Source organism: Sturnira hondurensis, unplaced genomic scaffold, assembly GCF_014824575.4.
Source record: "Sturnira hondurensis isolate 20B ecotype Veracruz unplaced genomic scaffold, ASM1482457v3 Scaffold0017338, whole genome shotgun sequence".
Classification (NCBI taxonomy): Eukaryota; Metazoa; Chordata; class Mammalia; order Chiroptera; family Phyllostomidae; genus Sturnira; species Sturnira hondurensis.
In genome coordinates, this window is record NW_028089969.1 from 1,537,003 (window position 1) to 1,556,377 (window position 19,375).

General features: G+C 37.3%; 1 protein-coding gene across 1 annotated transcript in view; it reads left to right on the forward strand.

Annotated features, from left to right (window-relative positions):
- CEP192 (centrosomal protein 192) overlaps window positions 1–16,378 on the forward strand; it is a 147,203-nt gene extending 130,825 nt beyond the window's left edge. The window contains exons 39-45 of the mRNA XM_037067640.1: window positions 2,619–2,698; window positions 3,859–3,954; window positions 6,354–6,473; window positions 6,891–7,012; window positions 9,240–9,366; window positions 9,791–9,849; window positions 15,675–16,378. Coding sequence (XP_036923535.1) covers window positions 2,619–2,698; window positions 3,859–3,954; window positions 6,354–6,473; window positions 6,891–7,012; window positions 9,240–9,366; window positions 9,791–9,849; window positions 15,675–15,813 — 743 coding nt within the window. The 3' untranslated portion in view covers window positions 15,814–16,378. The remainder of the gene's footprint in view (window positions 1–2,618; window positions 2,699–3,858; window positions 3,955–6,353; window positions 6,474–6,890; window positions 7,013–9,239; window positions 9,367–9,790; window positions 9,850–15,674) is intronic.
- Window positions 16,379–19,375: the final 2,997 nt, after the last annotated feature.

A 19,375-nucleotide genomic window follows, 5' to 3' on the forward strand; every position in this document is an offset into this window, starting at 1 on the left:
TGTCTGGCAAAATCTCAACTCTTCTTATAACCAGTTGTCTACCTCCTCCGTGTCTCCATCTTAGCAGCAGAACACTGATGGAGAAAACTACAGCCATGCTGACTGATTCTTGAGCTCAACTCTCAGATCAACACTAGGATGTCTCCCAGCACTCCTTAGTGTGTGTCCTTTACCCATCTCTAACATTTGTTTAACAGCTCCTTTCTTAAAGCTCCTACTCCCTCATTCTCCCCTATTCCTGCTCTCTTTTCAACTCCTGACTTAGCTTCACACATCATTGAAAATAGAAGCCATTAGGCTAAACAAAAAAGCCTTCTTTTTTCCATCACAAATAACCTCTTCTGCTTCTAATCCAGGCCCATCTATTTTTGCTTTCTCAGGGACTTCCTGAGCTCTTTCTCCCTCCTGTGTCATCAGTTTTTCTCTGTTTGCTCATTAGTACATTTCCATTAGTATACAATACACTCTACTTTCACCTACTTAAGAAATGCCCTCCTTGGCCTGGCTGCAGCCATCCGCTACCTCAGCACCCCTTTCTAGTGAAATGATTATGCTCCCTACTTTCTCTTCTTCAGACTGTTTAGATGCTTCCACCACCATACCCTGAACCAACTCCTATCCCAGTCTAAAAAGCTGCACCTTGCTAGATCTACAGTCTCTTTTACATGTCTTTGTTGATTTGACCTCTCAACACTGTCAACTACTCCTTCCTCCTTGGCATACTTCCTCAGTATATCTCTGGTTTTTCCTTCCCTGCTTTATGTACTCCTTTTCAGGTTCTGCCGCTGACTCCTCTTCTTTCTGGACCCGTGTCCCCTTTCTTTTCTCTGTTGTACCTGTGCCCCAGATGTACACACTGGTACCTGCTCAGTTTCTGCATGTGGGCATTTCACAAAAATAAAACTCTTGTTTTACATCCACGAAACCTCCTTCTTCTTCAGCTTCACCCATGTCTGTCAGTAAAAGGCGTCACTGTCTGACCATTTTGTTGAGCCAAATTTCTGGATGTTGCTTTCTGCGCCCCCCCTTCCTCCTCCTATCCAGTCTGTTAGCTAGTCCTTTGCATTTTGTCTTCAGAATAAGTCCCATATCTGCCCACTGTTTTTTCTCCCATTGCCACGATTCAAACATGATGTTGGCTATCTCATGCATTATCCCTCAACTGAAATACTGCAGTGACATCTTACAAGGGCTCCTTCTTTTACTCTGACCCTCTTGCAGTCTCCTTTCTCCACAGCAGCCAGTCATTTCTTTAAAATGTAAGTCACCCTTTTGTTCCCTTGCTTAAAATTAAGCCTTTCAGTAGCTTTGCATTGCACTTGGATTAAATCTAAAATAAGATCCTGTCAAATGTGATTTTGTTGTCAGAAAACGCTGTAGTTCCTGTTGGACTCCTCTAGGGATCTAATGATTGCATTTTTTTCTTTATGATGAAGTAATCATATTATCACAGTAATCTGCTTATTGACTTATTTTCCAAGAATTTGAGTTGTTGTTACCGAACAAAGGGTCGGGGGGGGGGGGGGCAATACTTGGTCCACCGAGGGATGCCAAAAACTGCTACAGAAAACAGGGGCCCCTCCCAAGGACGATACACTAATATCTATTGGGCTCTTCTGTCCGCCGCCAATTGGAAAGACATCTCTCAATGCCAGAGATTTGTGAAAAGGAAACAAAATGTTTATTTAATGCTATTCAGGCCTAATGCCTTCCTTAAAATATTAAAGTCTTTAAGGGTATACACCTACACACACACACACAGCGCTCCCTTCTCCCACTGTCCCAACTCCGGGTACCGTAAATCAGGAAAAGAGCACACGTCCGTTTTCAGGTCGCTGGCACGTGAGCTGCGTCGTCTGCCTGTCCAGGCAGGATCTCCAAGTAATCCAAAGTCATGCGGCACCTTCCACTGGCAAGAGTTCTTTGTACCAAGTTCTAGTCAAAGTCTCTCCTAGTTTCCAGGCTACTCAGCCAAAGGGAGCACGCCAAAGTTGCGTGGGCCTCTTCTACCAAAGCCGCACTCCACCAAAAGTGCGCGTCTTTCTTCTTCACCTGGCCGCAGGGATCTCCATTCTGGCAAAGCTGCGTGGTCTTCCCTTTCACCTGGCCAAGAGGGGGTCTGCACTCTGCTGAAACTGCATGGCTCTCCCTCCTAATGGCTACAGGGGACTACATCTTTCCAAAACAGGGTGGCTCTCCCCCTCACCTGGCCAAGAGGGGGTCTTCACCCTGCTAAAGCCACATGCCTCTCTCTCAGGCACTCTCTCAGAGAAGCAGCTCCCAATTCCAGCCTGGTTAGCTGCCACTCACTTCTCCCTGGCCCAAAACTTGGCCACAGCTCTTTAACATATCTATGAAACCAGTTAAAGGTTATAGATATGTTAAATGACCATTCCAGAGGTTAGCTGCAAAACTGTTGCTATGCAAAACAGCTCTCAATGGCCCTGCTCCATTCTTCCCTTCCCCCACTGACACCTTGGGGGGGGGGTGAGGATCCCTTAATCTTTCCTCCAATCTCCTTTTACCCTTTGAGGTCTGGGCACCCTTCACAATGTTTTTTGGGCCCCCCCCCCCCCCCCGGCTTCACCCTGTATCATTGTTACACATGTTTCTTTTAGAAAATTATCTGGAGCTTGAAAATCATGGTAACACAGAAGTGAAGTGGTATCTGTCATCTTTAGCTCCACCTTATGTCAAGGTCAGTAATAATTGCTGCAAGTGTACTTGTCCTAATGTTTAAACCTTAGGTAGGCTATTTTAAAAATTGAATTATGAGTATAGGTTGAGATTATTGGCTTTTTGTTTCACTAATTTATTTACTTGATTTTCTCTAGAGGTCAGGCTAATACCTGCCAAATCTTTTTCACAAGGTGGTTTTGAGAGTCAACTTAGAGGATATGTGTGAAAATAGGTAGTTGTTCCATTTAATGCTATCTCATACAGCCCTGATTTTTATCTAGTGAAATAACTTCATTTTGAAAAAGATATAAAAATATTATTATAGAATAGAATATTGGTGTGTGCATGTGCATGCACATTTTCCTCTCCCATGTTTTGAGTACTAGTGAATGTTTTCCACCAGTGGAAGCTAGTGCAGGAGACAGAATTGAATGTTCTTTGCCACTAAGTGTAGCCTACTGTGTATGGCAAGTAGTATCTGCCAATGGGCATTGCTTAAATTGAGTGTGTTGTCATGTGTGTTGTTTAGAACACTATAGCCTTTTTTGCATGTATTTTGTGTGATGGTAACATTTTTGAGCCATAATATATTTTTAAAGACTTTATTTGTTTATTTTTAGAGAGGGGAAGGGAGAGAGGAAGAGAAATATCAATGTGTTTGCCACTTGAGTGCCCCCCACTGGAGATTCAGCCTGCAACCCAGGCATGTGCCCTGAATGGGAATCAAACTGGCAACCCTTTGGTTCGTAGTCCAGCGCTCAATCCACTGAGCCGCACCAGCCAGGGCTGAGCCATAATATTTTTTAAAAAGTGTGCAAAAGATAATGTACCTACTGAAAAGAAATAAACTAGTATTGCATATAATGTTAAAATACACATTCAGCAGAGTCTTCAGGGGTGTGGAAAAGGCAGTTTTTTGACATTATGAACAGCATTCTAAAGATCACCATAGCCATAGAGGAGTGGCTGGTGCAGGGAGCACAGTCAGTGTGAGGCCTTGTATGAACTGAGTCTAATAGCGCTTTAGAGCTTCCACTCTGGGGTAGGCATTGAGTTCTCCTTGTCCACTGCACAGTGGGTTTGCGGGTCCTCGATAATCATAAAGGTAGTAGTGTCACTCAGAATTATTCCATTTACTTTCTTTTTGTTTGTTTGTTTGTTTAAATGATTACTTTTTAGGGAGTTGATGAAAGTGGAGATGTTTTTCGAGCTACCTATGCAGCATTCAGATGTTCTCCTATTTCTGGTATAATGGAAAGCCATGGAATCCAAAAGGTAAGTTTTAACATTGTTTTTATAGCCATCTGGTAGTGACTGGATGAGTGTCTCATTTGTTTACAACAGAGCGGTTTGCTTCCCCTGGACCAGTGCTGCTCACAGGCAGGCTGTCACAGGAGAAGAGGCCCAGCACAAGTCAGTGGATTGCTTTCTGCAGCAGAAAGTCTTGCTCTCTAGATAGCAAAACAAAATACCATGCTTAGTGAGATGATTGATTTACATTCTGATATAAGCATTTCATATGGTTGCAGGCTGCTAGTACTTTGAACACACTTCAAGTAGTGCTAATCTAGACAGTAGTTCTGTGGTGATAGTTGCACAATTCTGGAGGTATACTAAAAAGCAATTGAAATGGGTGGATTGTATGGTATGTGAATTATATTTTAGTTAAGCTATAAAGAAAAATGAGGGTGCAGGACTAGATTGTCTGCCAGGAATTTCTTTTCACATAATGCTTAACATAGAAATGTAATGTCTGTGATTTTTGTTGTGTTCATACTGCATATCTTGACCCGAAGCAGTGCTTACCCTCTTGTCAAACCACATTTGTCCAATGAATTCTAGGTCTGATTTCTTAATTTAAGGAGGGTGGAGGCAGCAAGACACATCATTCTGGAGCCATTTAGGGAAATATTACCAAATAGCACAATTATTGATGCATATTATAGTGTTCCAGAAGGAGGGAAATATTAAGTTACACAACCTAATTCTTAAAAATATATACAATAATTTTTTGAAACATTAGTCAGTTTGATGTGCAATTAAATAAGCTAGTGATGTTCTTATTTTGTTTCTGCTGTGTGACATGCAGTAATACTAGGTTTTTTTCTCTTTATTTTTTGGTGTTGGAAGGAGGTGTAAGTGGAATTTGTCTAATGCATGGTACTGCCCCTAGTAGTTCCCAATAATTTGTATGTTTTCACCATTTAGGACATGGTTCTTTTCTTCTGTAATCTTCTCAGTGTCCATATCATCTTATAACAGTTTAGCACCTTAATCTTGATGATCTCATCTCCCTGATCTGTATTCCCCTTTTGTCTCTGTGCTTTCAGGCTTGTTGCTGGCTGCATTGTTTCTTATGTCCTATAGTGACAGAATTTGGGTCACTTAAGTGTTTTAAATTAAGTCCAGACTCAAACACTGAGTATCACCCTAACTGGTAGTCAGTATTTTTAACATTGACTTTGATAAAGTTCATTCTTAACTCTGGTAAACTTTATGAAATACTCTTTTTAAGTATTGCAACTTTCTCATTATTGAGCTTTTTACAGGTTGTGTGCATACAGTTCACATCTATAACTTTGAACTGTATGGTCAGGGTAACTGATTCTGACTGATGTTCTCAGGTTGATCATAAGAAAAGCTGCTAATATGTAGCATAGTGGTGCTTCTCTACCTCCTGTCTACCTCCTGGAGGTAGTGGTACTACCTCCTGTTATGCACCTATGTTTCCTTCACATTTTCTGTTCCTTTCAGTCCTTTCCAATTAGTGGCTCTGTGCTAGGCCTTAGTCCCTTACTGCTTGGCCAGCCAGCAGAGGGCTTCATAAGCATTGCAGTGAAAGACTGGATTGTGTGTCTGGAGTTGAACCTTCCTCATTTAGATCTTATACTTGAGAGCTCTAGAATTTTTTTCTCTTTAAAAGGTGTTTATTGATTATATACAAAATAAAGAAAACCTTACATATCACAACATACACTATGTGTGACAATAATGAACAGGGCAGGGGAGGTGCCAAGGCCAGCTGCCGCAGTGAGGCCTCTTCTCATCTGCACCTCCAACCCCTACTGCCTGGGCACAACCCAGGGTATCCTTCCTCTCTCCCCCTGGCTTCAGCCTTAGGCAGGACGGCCAGGTGTGATCAACTCTGCTTGGACACACTGGGCAGCCCTTGTCCTGTTTCCCTAATATGCTGGGGGAAGGCTTTCTGTACCCATTTCTGTTGGGTTAAAGGCTTTGAGACTAGGAGATTAAGAGCATGGGAAGAAGGGAGGGTCTGGGACACAAGGTTGAAGGCGTGGTTGCTCCTCATAGTTCACTGGGAACACCCATGTACTAACGCTGCTGTTGCAGAATGGGGAGGGAATGTATGCAACTGGCCCAATAGGTACAGCACACACACAGAATTTTTGATAACTTTTTTAAATTAAAAAATGTACATTTTTAGGAATATTTTACATAAAGCCTTAAAGAAAAATGTATTTTGGATCTGGCATAGTAACATCTTTAGATTACCCACTAAAAATAAATTGCTCAAATTCTTTTTTAATTAGTGACAAAACTAAGCAATGCAAAAATATTTTAATTTTTCATACCAACATTTTAAGTTGGTAATCTAACTACATGTCTGTAAGTTTCAGTTTCTAAACTTATCTACTGGATGTATTGTTTTGAAGGTCTCCATCACATTTTTGCCCAGAGATAAAGGGGATTATGCCCAGTTTTGGGATGTTGAATGTCACCCCCTTAAAGAGCCTCACACGAAACATACCTTGAGATTTCAACTCTCTGGACAGGTGAGTATTACACTAAATTTATATATATTATTGTGTGTGCATGTTAAAAACTAAGTGAAACTGACATGAAAAATTGGCGTGAAATGCAGAATATTTTTCTGGTATTATTCTAATTTTTATTAATTATTCCGTATAGCCCTATCTTAATTTTCTCATTTATCTTTATTGATTGGTATGTTAGAGGTCTGGGTTTGGCTTTATGAAATCTATGTTTGACTTGATACTCTGTGTGTGTGTTGTGTGTGTGAGAAATTGTGAACAGTGAAAATTATAGGGCTTGTGATTTATGGAATTTAAAAATCTTAAGTCTTATTTTAAAAAATTGTGAAGGATATAGTAGAATTCAAAAAGTTAGTTGTCCATATATTTTCCTAGAGTATTTATTTCTCCTCCACTGTATAATTTCTTTTTATATAGAGTATCAAAGCAGAAAATGAGCCTGAAAATTTATGCATTTCTACAAATACTCTTATAAAAATAGATAACTTAGTTAAGTCCCGAAGACAAGCCGTATCAGAAGCTTCTGCTGTCATACCTAGGTATGTTGTTTTGGCATTCTTACAAATTTTTTTCTCAGTACTTTGTTGAGGTACAATTACATTTGGTAAAATGCTCCATGTCTTTGCCTAGGAGTTTACATGTATTACTACCACTTGAATCAAGATAGAGACTGTTTTTCTTCCCCCTGGAAAGTTCTGTATGTCCCTTTGTAGTCAACCCTCACCCTCACCCCAAGGTTTGTTCTGTTCTAATCTATTACCATAGGTTATATATGCTCTGTTTCTATCAGGCTTCTTTCATTTAACATACTTCTTGGGCAGATTTATTCATGTTGTTGAGTATATCTGTAGTTTGATCCTTTTTATTTAGTATTCTATTATATGGATATATCATTATTCATTTTCCTTCTAATTTGGCACCATTATGAACAAAGGCACTGTGAGCATTATTGTATGTGTATTTTTGTGGACATATTTTTTTTTATTTGGAGAAGGGTAGAATTACCTAAGAATAAGACAAGCATGTGTTTAAAATAAATTGCCACATAGTTTTCTTAAAGTGCTCATAACCATTTTACATTCCCAAAATTTTTTAAAAATTTCATGAAAATAGGTTTTTCAAAACTTTTAAGAATGTATATTTTATACCAGTAGCTTACACAACTTTAATGGTAATATTCAAGTATTTTACCTAATGAAAATGCTTCTAATAATTCTTAATTAACTAATGTTTAGATCTAAGCCAGTTCTGGAGGAAGATGCTTGTAAGAATATGTTAAATACCTAGTGAATTAAATATTAATGTGATCATTTATTTCTAATAGGAGTAAATATGCACTTTGTAAGAAATAGAATCCTTTAAAGACTAGAATATGTGTTCTTATCACACTCTCTATGCTATTTACTTACCTGCTCAACTCATGCTTACTGAGTGCTCTCTGCATTCTGGGTAGTAGAGATAAAACTGAGCAAAACTACCCTAGCTGTTGCCTCCACAGACTTCCCTTCTGGAAGAGGAGCCACATCACAAATAATCACACTAACAGGGTTGATTACAACCTTCAGAAAGGACTAAAATAAAATAAATGGAAAACCTGGGGGAATATATCTGGGAAGAACCTCCCTAAAATGGGACCTTTAAGTTGAGAGTGAATGAAAATGACCTAGGTGAAGAGAAGTCTGTAAGCAACCAGGGTGGTGGGGATTGTTGGCTTTCAAGGAACTAAAAGCAACCCACAGGCCTAGAGCACAGAGGAGGGAGAGTGGTAGGAGGCAAGGCTGAAGAGGGAAGTGGGTAGAGTGCAGGCCATATAGGGTCTTATGTCAGGTTTTTATCTGGAAAGCCTCTAGAAACCATTGAATGGCATGGTCAGATTCTAGTATTTGCGGAAAAATCCTTCTGGCTGTAGTATGGACTGATTAGAAGGAGGCAAGAGTACATACTATGAAACAAATCAGAGGGTATTTTTAAGCAGTCTACGATAAGAGTCAAGAAAGGTGATGAAAAATGGACACTTTTAAAGTATATAGGAAGGAAATTTGAAGGACTCAGTGATGAATTGGATAAAGGGGCTCATTGAGAAAGAAATGATTCAAGGTTAGCTCCCAGATACTGTTCCTCTATACAGGAAATACAAGTGGAGGATAATGATTGAGGAGAAGGGTGACAAGTTTATTCTGTTTGTGGAGCCATAAGGAGATAATTGTGAGGTGGTTGGATGTGTTAGCCAGAAGCTCAATCTAAATTGAGAAACAAATCTGGAGGTCACATAGGTGTGAGGTCACTGGATCACGTGAGATGGAATTGTCTAAGGAAAGTGTCATGTGAGCAGGTAGGGATATCCAAGGCCAAGCTTTGTGGGACAGAAGCATTACAGGTGTGAGGGAGTAGACATGAGACTGACGAGTGGCCAGAGAAAATCAGTGGACTGTGATGTGAGGAGTCAGTGAAATAGACTAAGGTGAAAGGACCACCTTTTGGTTTGAGGTGAGTGGAGAACCAGACTTTATTAAAAAAGAGGGTCCATGGTTGTGCTGCCGCCGTCTTACATAGCAACGATCCAGCAAGCACCTCTGGAAGAGTGCTCCTGCTGTCAACATTTTACCTTTACATGACTTAGTCAAATAGCCATTACAAAAGTATTTTTTAATTGAGTTGTAGGGGAAAACACAAATTTAAAGCACTACTTCCTAATTCGATGTATCCAAATAGTTTAAATTACATTTGGGTTTAAATAGATGACTTTTAAACCTTTTTCCAAAGCAGACAGCTTGATTTGACCCACCGTGGAGTTTATGCCTCAGAAGATGTGTATTGGTTTTTACCGACTAGAGTTGGGGAATCGAGGACATTAAAAGTCAACTTGCGAAATAATTCTTTTATTACACACTTGGTAAGTTGTAAATACTACTGTGGGTTTTAGAAAAGTAAATGTATTCAACTATTTGATAAATAGTTTCCTGGTAATTAGAAGCTTATGTTAATTTTTAAAGTGCTTTAATAGATTTGAAATGAGATTCATGGAAAGTCATGACCCTTTATCTGAAAATCAAAAGCATGTAGCACTTGTTTTCTTTCACATTTTTCATTTTTTAACTTTTTCTCTTTGTTCTGTAACATCAGACCAACATATTTCTGGATAACATTTACTCTAGTCAAAGTTAGAGTAAATACACATTAAAATTTCCTTTTATGTGTTTTTAAGAGTATTTATTTTCTTACCCAATTTTGTGGCTGTACCAAAGTTTATAAATGTAAATGTATATTCAAATATCTAACTTGCATAATTTTATTAAGTGCTTCATATTAAATTGCAGCTGAAGTTTTTAAGTCCCAGAGAGCCTTTCTACATCAAGCATTCAAAATATTCTTTGAGGTGAGTTTATCATAAATCAAAATGTTCTCATGCTAGTGCAGAAATTTGTTTTCAGGACATCAGAATATCACTTGGGAGTTAGCACTTGTGAGGTCTCCCTCTGTTGCATCTCCTCATCTTTACAAGCAATACGATAAAGCAGTAAACACATGGGACTTCTTAAATAGGAAAGAGATAAGGAGACTGCAGGGAAAACATTTGTGACTGACCACTAGTGTCTTTAGAGTGCAGCAATCCAACTTCACACAATGTTTTGCACTTAACATATGATTCCTGTTACCCAATATTGTGTCAGCCACAAATATACATAGAATCCTAATTATCTTATGATTTATAGAATAATTTCTGCTTGAAATATTTTTTTTACTATGCTGAGAATCAGAGATTTAGATTTTCACTAATTTGGACAAAAATTAGTTTTTCCAGATTAATTGGGAAAACTTTCATTGTGGTATTTCTCAGTTGTCATTCTTCAACAACCTTATATTATTCTAAATCAGGGCTTCATTTCCTATTGTCCTTGCTAATTTTCTTTTTCCATATGATGTGCATTTAAGTTGAAACCTCAGACTCATTTGTCCCTGTTATCTAAGTTTTATTGGACTTCATACTAAAGAGTAATTTTATCTTTAATTAAACCATTTAATTATTATAAGATCTTTCCCTTTTAGCGTTATGAGACTACTCCAAAAAATGTTATATTCTGTGAAAACTCAGACCACTCAGCAAACAGAGTAACTTAGACCAGCAGTGCTGTTCTGTAGGAGCTTACACATATATCTAGATCACATCACATTTTTGTGAAAAGGGGAGGCCTATTGTCTTCACCTCTTACCTTTTCATTCTTTTCCTCTTTTACACCACCCTTTCCCCATCCTGGTACTATTGTAACATGTTATTTATGTACTTGGGAGTTAAGCACTTTCTTTGCCTCCCAAGGAGGTTGACCTGGAGGCAAACTGCAAGTTCAACAATCTAGAAATTATCATAGACTTAATCTGAGTTTCCTAACAGGTATAATGGAGATGATAATGCTTCTGGTAGCAGGTAATTGTTATGAGTACATAGAGATGTGTGTTGGTGCCTGGTCATAGGAAGCACTCAGTAGATAATGGTATCCTCAGCATTATTAATAAAGCCCTTCTTTTAAGTGGGCCCACCTGGCAGGATCCATCAAGACTGACTTCAGAGATTTTTTCTTTCAGTGCTTTCCTATTTAATTCCTTTAATAACTACATAAAAGAGAAAGGCCTAAATTTTTAAAAACTACTAAACCCAAGTTTTCCATCTTCTCTGCTCTCCCAGAAGTCTGTGGACCCCTCCAGTTAATGAAGGTTTGTTTGCCTTGATTGATTTGAGTGATGTCATACTAATGTATTAAAATAGGTCAGTACTGTTAAATACATAGTGGCATAACTGCAGAAGCAATTAGTTTATTTAAAAATAACTGTAATAGAATAATAAATGATTAAATAAAAATGTTTTTAATAAAATAAAAATAGATTATTTAAATTACCAATTGTAACTTTTTATAACCAAGTACAAATAGATGCTGAATAAATGATCTATCTGAACAGTTATTATCTGAATTTGAACTTTATCATAACTTCATTATTCTGCTTCCCTTTTATTCTCTGCCTGACTTACATTCCCGATATTAACCAGCTTTGGGTGGAATACTTCTATGTAAACTAGCATGCACCTGGCAGAACTTCCTGGAAGGGCTTTACATTTTTCTCTGAGGGAGCTCTTACATTTAAAAAAATTTTTTTTAAATTAAGCTTCTTTAAAAGGTTCCAAAAAATCTTGCAGTTCTTTGTCTTTTTATTCCCCTGAACATCCTAGTACAATTTTTTTTAATATATTTTATTGATTATACCATTACAGTTGTTCTATTCCCCCCCTTCAATCCCTTCCACCCGCACCCTCCCTCCCCCACCATTCTGCCCCCCTTAGTTTATAACCACGTGTTTCAAGTTCTTTGGATTCTATACAATTTTTTTTAAAAAAAAACAGAAGATGAGCATTTAGCTCATCTATAGTTTTGATAAGGAATCATTTAAAATAAGTGTTGAATTGTTCAGCTTTATGTCACTATTCCCTATATTATGGTAGTCAAAACTTGCCTGGAGTTAACATTTATTTTCCAGCTTTAATCACTGCATACATAGTGGTTTCAAATTCTCTGTTGGTGTTATATTTTTTGCATATTATGATTCATATTATAATAGATTTTTTAAAATTCTGTTTCAGCTGAAATTTATAAGCCAAATTAGTTATCTTCTTGGCCCTTTACAGAAAAAGAGATTAAACCTGTTCCATTATGAGTGTTCCAGGCAGCAGTCTGTTTCCAATATGGAGTATAGGAAAAAGATGAATTGAATGAAAAGGGATATAAGGGGGAATTGGGAATGGCATTCCTTCTGCAGTGTACAGCAGTTGTCACTGAGGTATTATAATTTTGACGTTACCTAAAATCAAGTATAATTTTGGCAATTAAAATGTCAAATTATTCTCATATTAATTTTTGGTCATCTATATTTTCTAACAAACTAGTAATGATACTTTTTTCTGGATTTAATAGTTGTCTTAATAGCAACAGCAACAGCCACCACTGGTCTTCCTCCTCCTTTTCCTGTTCATCCTGACTTCAGTATTGACGATGTGATAAAAAATTTTAATGAGAAATTCCATTTTTATAAATGAGATGGTATTTTGCGTAGCTTTGATTTGTTTTCTGAAAACCAGTTTTGAAATATAAAATGTATTCATTGCTCACCATTTAAAAGTAGACAGTTTTATAGCGTTGAACTTGTTGACTTACCATTCCAGTGCTAGAAAATTTTTAAATGTTATAAATAAGAACACTGCTTTTCTATGCAGCCTAGATCATGTTAATAGCATCTAAAAAAAACTTAGAAACATGCAAAAATATTTTAATTCCTGCAAAACTGGAGCAATTTATATAAGCTAGCATTTAAAATAGCATCACAAGATACATTTTGTCTGCTTTATAGTTTTTGAACCTATCACTTAAAAATATTTTTAAATTTTTGTGTTTTGAAGATAAATAAGATAATTTTATACTTTATTCTTTTATTAGTGGCAGCTACTTACTGTTCTGAGCACGATGAGTTTTCAGAAACTTTTCATACACATTAACTGTCATATGGACTTTAGGATAAATATGTAATGTTACAAATTCCAGCAGCAACTTTCATAGCAGCAACTCAGTATAAATTTGATAAGAATAAGAAAATTTTGTGTGTAAAGCACTAACTCTATGATCCATTTAGCCAAATGGAGTAAACTGACTTAGGAGATGTAAACTGATTTAGGAGATATAAAGTGACTTAGGAGATGTAAACATAAATAGGCAGGAGTTTTTCTTTATAAGTTACTGAAGTCTTGCCTAATGCAGAGGTAGATGAGCATGAATGTATATAGGGATGTTTAACCCACTTAATGATAGATTATAAAGAAGAAAAGTGAAAACATTAAGTTTCTTGTAAACGTTTTTTTTCTGGATTCTAGGTGATTATCCCCTTCACATGTCTTTTAAAAAAGAGTTTATTCATGTTCCCACTTAGACCTAAAAAGCATCCTTTTGCTAACCAATTTTATTCAAGTCTAATTTCTGGTGAGGAGTCAAACTCTAATGCATTTCCCCTCTTCTGTGCCCAGGTCTCCATGTACATGGTGTACTGTAGGTCCTGGCCAACTGCAGCCTCTGAGCTGACAGACCCTGCCATGTCATTTGAAAGGGACCGGTAGTTCCCAAAAAGTCACAGCCAGGGAACAACATTATCATGATCTTTCATGACTTATCACCCATGCACAGGAAGCAAGAAATTTACTTTTAAAAATTTTCTTTGACGATGATAGTATTTTGACTATGGAAGTGTGCTAGCTTTTCCTACAAAAAGTGTTCCTTTAAAAAATATATTTTATTTATTTATTTTTAGAGAGGGAGAAAGGAGGAAGAAAGAGAGGGCAAAAAACAGTGTGTGGTTGCCTCTCACACGCCACCTACTAGGGACCTGGTCTGCAACCCAGGCATATGCCCTGACTATGAATCAAACCAGTGACCCTTTGTTTTGCAGGCCAGTACTCAATGCACTGAGCTATACCAGCCAGAGCTCCTTTTAAATTAAAAAAGAAAAATTATGGTTTATATAATTTGTAGGTTCTGATAAGCCCTTTATATGTAGATGGGACATGTACTGAACCAAGTGGTTTAGCATGCACTTCCATGACTGCCTCTCTGCTTTCCTAATGTGTTTTTACTTTTGTGTGCCTTTACTGTAAAATTAGTCATTTACTAACAAAAGGTTTTGAACTAGACCTCTCCATTGTATTCAGCATACTTTACTATTACCTTTTCTCTTTTGTGTATGTGTGTATAGACAGAGAAGAGAGATTAAAGCAGTTTTTAATAATAGTACAAGATGACATTTTTTTAAAATGTAACTCTCATTGGTAGTTTTGTATAGCTATATTGCACTTCATGGTTCTTTTTTCTGATTTGCACTGAATTCAAAGGATGTATGAATCTAAAGCAGATGATATATGTTTATCATAATGTTTTAAAAGCACTTCCTTAGTTGAATATAGAACTGTATTCCATATTGAAATTTGTTAATGATGGGATCTTTCAGAAATTTATTTTGGGTAATTTCATTATTTTTAGTAATTCATAAATTATAAATCCCCTAAAGTTGGCAAATAGTACATTATTTTGAATATTAAAATGCTAATATGAAAGAGAAAATTGTAGTTTGTCAATGCCATGAACTCCGTATCATTTTTTAAAAGACAAACATAGCTTTGACATGAGAAAATAAGGTATTAATGCATTTGGAGAAAATAACCCAGATTTTAAGTACAGACAGACAGACAGACATACAGGTATATAGAGATATGTAGAGATATATAGATCTGTATGATTTTTTTTGTCTGTGTTAATCAGTTATATTCAGGAAAATTGCTTTGAAATACTTAAATTATTCTCTTAATTCTAGCCATTGGGAAACAAAGCATAATATTAGTTCTGATTGCTGAACTTTAAAATGTGTAGCTCTGAGGTAAGACTAAGGGGGTAAAGTTCCTCCCTGCTGAGGGAATTCTAAAAGCTGTAAGTTTTCACTGAAAAACAATTAAAACTGAGTGTAGATGACATCACACAGGCTATGATAAAGTATATATAGTCTCATTCACCATGGAATTAAGTGTATTTTTAAGGCTCTTGGGACCTGATTTTATGAACAGAAACAAACCTGCTAACATACTACTTTTAAACATAGGGCACTCATTACCTGCCTTGATATCATCTGAAAATAAGTTTTCAAGCAGATTTTTGATAAATGGTTTATGTGAGTTTTGGAGCAAAAATATATATACAGTCCGGTTACTGATGGGCATGTGACAAGTCCATTTATATTCTTCCCAGTTGAAGATCGGGATATGTAAAGTGTTCTTGTTTTCTTTGTTAGGTAGACAGACACCTACTTTTGCAGATGCAATATAAAATTCCGTATACAATAGGTCAGAACTCTGATTTCCTCTGTGTTGTTTTTATTGGTTAGCCAGGAATACATATAGAGTACTTTTGAATCAGATTTTAAATTTTTCGCTCCTTTTGCAAGTCTTGCCTTAAGTAATAATGTTAAAGAAATGAGAAATAAATTTAGGTTGAATATAACTGGACTAGGTTCCTACATCAAAAAACCTACTGAGCTCTCTGCCAGCTATTGTGCTTAACTGTGGCAGGTGATTTGTTTGTTGCCATATCATCAGGCTGCTGACATTTTCCTTTCTCTTTACAGAGCCCAGCATTACATCAACATGCCAGTGCAGTTTAAACCAAAGTTGGTGGGCACATTTGAAGCTTCACTTATTATTCAAACAGATGAAGGCAAGAGTATAGCTATTCGACTAATTGGTGAAGCTCTAGAGAAAAATTAACTCTAATACATTTTGTCTAAAGTAAATGGTATAAGTTATATTTTGGTAACTCCATGTTTCTACACTACAATTATATTCTTGTATATATTTTATATAATAAATATGTAAACAGTAGGTATTTTTTGTTGTTTTGAGAAGCTAATACTAAAGACCTGACTAAAGTATCATGTATGTAGCCTATATTATTGTGCTTAATTTTTACAGGGGAGAAGAGAGTTCTATTTTTGCATTGATTATGATATTATGAGTAAATATGCTATATTGTTTAATGTGGTATATCCAGAAATAAAGTTACTTTTCACTGAACTTGTTTTTTATATAATATCATACAAAAATGAGAGTATAGCTTTATTGTAATTACTTCCAAGCTCTTAAGTCTGTTTTGTGATTTTTCTCTTCCATTACATAGTTTCCTCTCCGCTAATAAATTGCTTCTCTTTTTCTTCTGTCCTTTAGCTGATTGTCCAAAGTAGAAAGGAAAGGTTACTTTTTTTATGATTCACAATTCAATCATTTTTTAAAGATTTTATTTATTTATCTTCAGAGGGGAAGGGAAGGAGAGAGGGAGAGAAATATCAATGTGTGGTTGCTTCTTGTGCATTCCCTTCTGGGAACTGGCCTGCAACCCAAGCATGTGCCCTGACTGGGAATCAAACCACTTACCATTTGGTTCACAGGCCCACGCTCAATCCACTGAGCTACACCAGCCAGGGCAAAAGGTTACTTTTAAAAATTTTTTTCTCCATAGTAGGAAAACTCTTTATATGCAAATACATTGGAGAGGTTAATGTATTCTAAGATAGCATTTATTGTAAGTAAAGCCAGAGGAGATAACTGCTCCATAATCTGGCATAGACAGGCCCTCTGCAGGCACCAGTGCAATCAGGACAGCAAAGCTTTTCTGTTGTGACATCTTGTACTGTGACATCTTGTGCTGTGACAGGTTGTGAGATAGAGATGTGGTTACCTGGTTTTATCCAGGAGGAACATGATTATTAACTGTTTTTCAACCTTACTAATAAGTCTCCTGATAAAGATTTCTGAGCCTCAGCTAATATCCTCTCTTTTGGTGCAACAAAATCTCAGATTGTGAACAGTTGTGTGGTGGGGTGGGGTTGATCACCCCACCACACCAATGTTCACAAATGGCTTATATATTGATGGAGCAGAAAGACTATGTATGGAATGAATAAAAACCTGCCTAGATGACCTAAAACCAGTAGTAATTTAGAACCAATGATTGTGAGCTGAAGACAGAAAAACAGATCCCTTCTTTTTTCTTACACATTATTTTCTTTCTTTTTTTAAAATTGTTCTAGTATAGCTTCCTGACTATTTCCCTTTTTGCTCTTCCCTGCTCTCCCTTATTTCCACAGTCAACCTCCACCCTGTTGTTCATGTCCATGGATCATTTATACTTGTTTGTTGATTAGACCCTTCCCTCTCTTTCCCCCAACTTCATTTTTCTCTTTCCTGGAAACACAATTTGTGAAAACAATTTTTACAAGTTAAACAGTTGTTGGTTTCACTGATATTACCCTATTTCAAATCTAGATATTTTACATCAATTTTGAGAGGCCTTCATGTTTGTGCATTTATTTGATAACAGTCACACTCCAAAAATTTAAAACAGGTGGTGCTTTTTAAAAATGGGATGTTCCCATTTCTGTGTAACTATCATTTTGCCTTTTAGATGATGTTCAGGAGGTCACAAAAGAGGAGGGTTAAACCTGTGGGGGTTGATGTGGCAGGAGGAGAAACTCCCAGCCTCACAGGAGAGTTCATTGGAAGGACACACAGGGTCCTAGAATGTACACAAACCCACCCACCTGGGAATTAGCACCAGAAGGGCCCAATTTGATTATCAGTAGCAGGGGAAGTGACTGAAAACTGGCATAGAATGGAACAAGTGGCACTGTTCCTTCTTGGAACCCTTCTGGGAACCCCACATACAGCGTCACAATGCATCAAAGAGGGTCCCCACCCTGGTGAGCCCCTAAGGCTCTGCCCCTTACTACATAACAGGTGCGCTGAGACAAAAAAAAGTATGGCCCAAATGAAAGAACAGATCAAAGCTCCAGAAAAAATACAACTAAGAGACAGAGAGATAGCCAGCCTATCAGATGCAGAGTTCAAAACACTGGTAATCAGAATAAGGATGCTCACAGAATTGGTTGAATATGGTCACAAATTAGAGGAAAAAAGTGAAGGCTATGCTAAAAGAAATAAAGGAAAATATACAGGAAACCAACAGTGGTGGGAAGGAAGCCAGAATTAACATCAACAGTTTGGACCAGAAGGAAGAAAGAAACATTCAACTAGAGCAGAATGAAGAAACAAGAATTCAAAAAGAAATGAGGAGAGGCTTAGGAACCTTCAGGACAACTTTTAAACTTTCCAACATCTGAATCACAGGGATGCCAGAAGGAGAAGAGGAAGGGCAAAACTGAAAACTTATTTGAAAAAATAATGAAAGAGAACTTCCCCAATCTGGTGAAGGAAATAGACTTCCAGGAAGTCCGGGAAGCTCAGAGCCCCAAAGAAATTGGACTCAAGGAAGCACACACCAAGGCACATCATAATTAAGTTAACTAAGATTAGAGATAATGAGAGAATCTTAAAAGCAGCAAGAAAAAAGGAGACAGTTATCTACAGAGGAGTTCCCATCAGACTGTCCGTTGATTTCTCAAAAGGGACCTTGCAGGCAAGAAGGGGTTGGAAAGAAGTATTCCAAGTCATGAAAGGCAAGGATTACTATCCAGGATTACTGTCCAGCAAAGCTATCATTTAGAATGGAAGGGCAGATAAAGTGCTTCCCAGATAAGGTCAAGTGAAAGGAGCTCATCATCACCAAGCCCTTATTATATGAAATGTTAAAGGGACTTAGAAAAAGATTTTTAAAAAGTATGAACTGCAGCCCTGGCTGGTGTAGCTCAGTGGGTTGAGTGCAGGCCTGCAAACCAAAGGATCGGGGTTCAATTCCCAGTCAGGGCACATGCCTGGGTTGCAGGGGACGCACGAGAAACAACCATACATTGATATTTCTCTCCCTTTCTCCTTCCCTTCCCTTCTAAAGATAAATAAAATCTTTAAAAAATATGAACAGTAAAATGACAAACTCACAGTTATTGACAACCAAACCTAAAACAAAAATGGCTAAGCAAACAACTACAATAGGAACAGGATCACAGAAATGGAGATCACATGGAGGCTTGTCAGTGGGGTAATGGGAGGGGGAAAAGATAGAATAAGTAGCATAAATGGTAGGTAGAAAATAGGGGAGGTTAAGAATAGTATAGGAAATGGAGAAACCAAAGAACTTTGTATGACCCATGGACATGAAATAAAGAAGAGGAATGCAGGTGGGAGAGGGTGTGCAGGGCAGTGGGAAATAAAGGGGGAAAATGGGACAACCGTAAGAGCATAATCACTAAAACATTTTTTTAAAAAGAGGGTCAAACAAGCAAACTTTGAATGTGACTCTCATAGATCATGTACTTTTGTGGATATCTATTTCTTCCTATGCCTTCATGTTTTGGAAACATGTTGCTTAAGAGTTTTA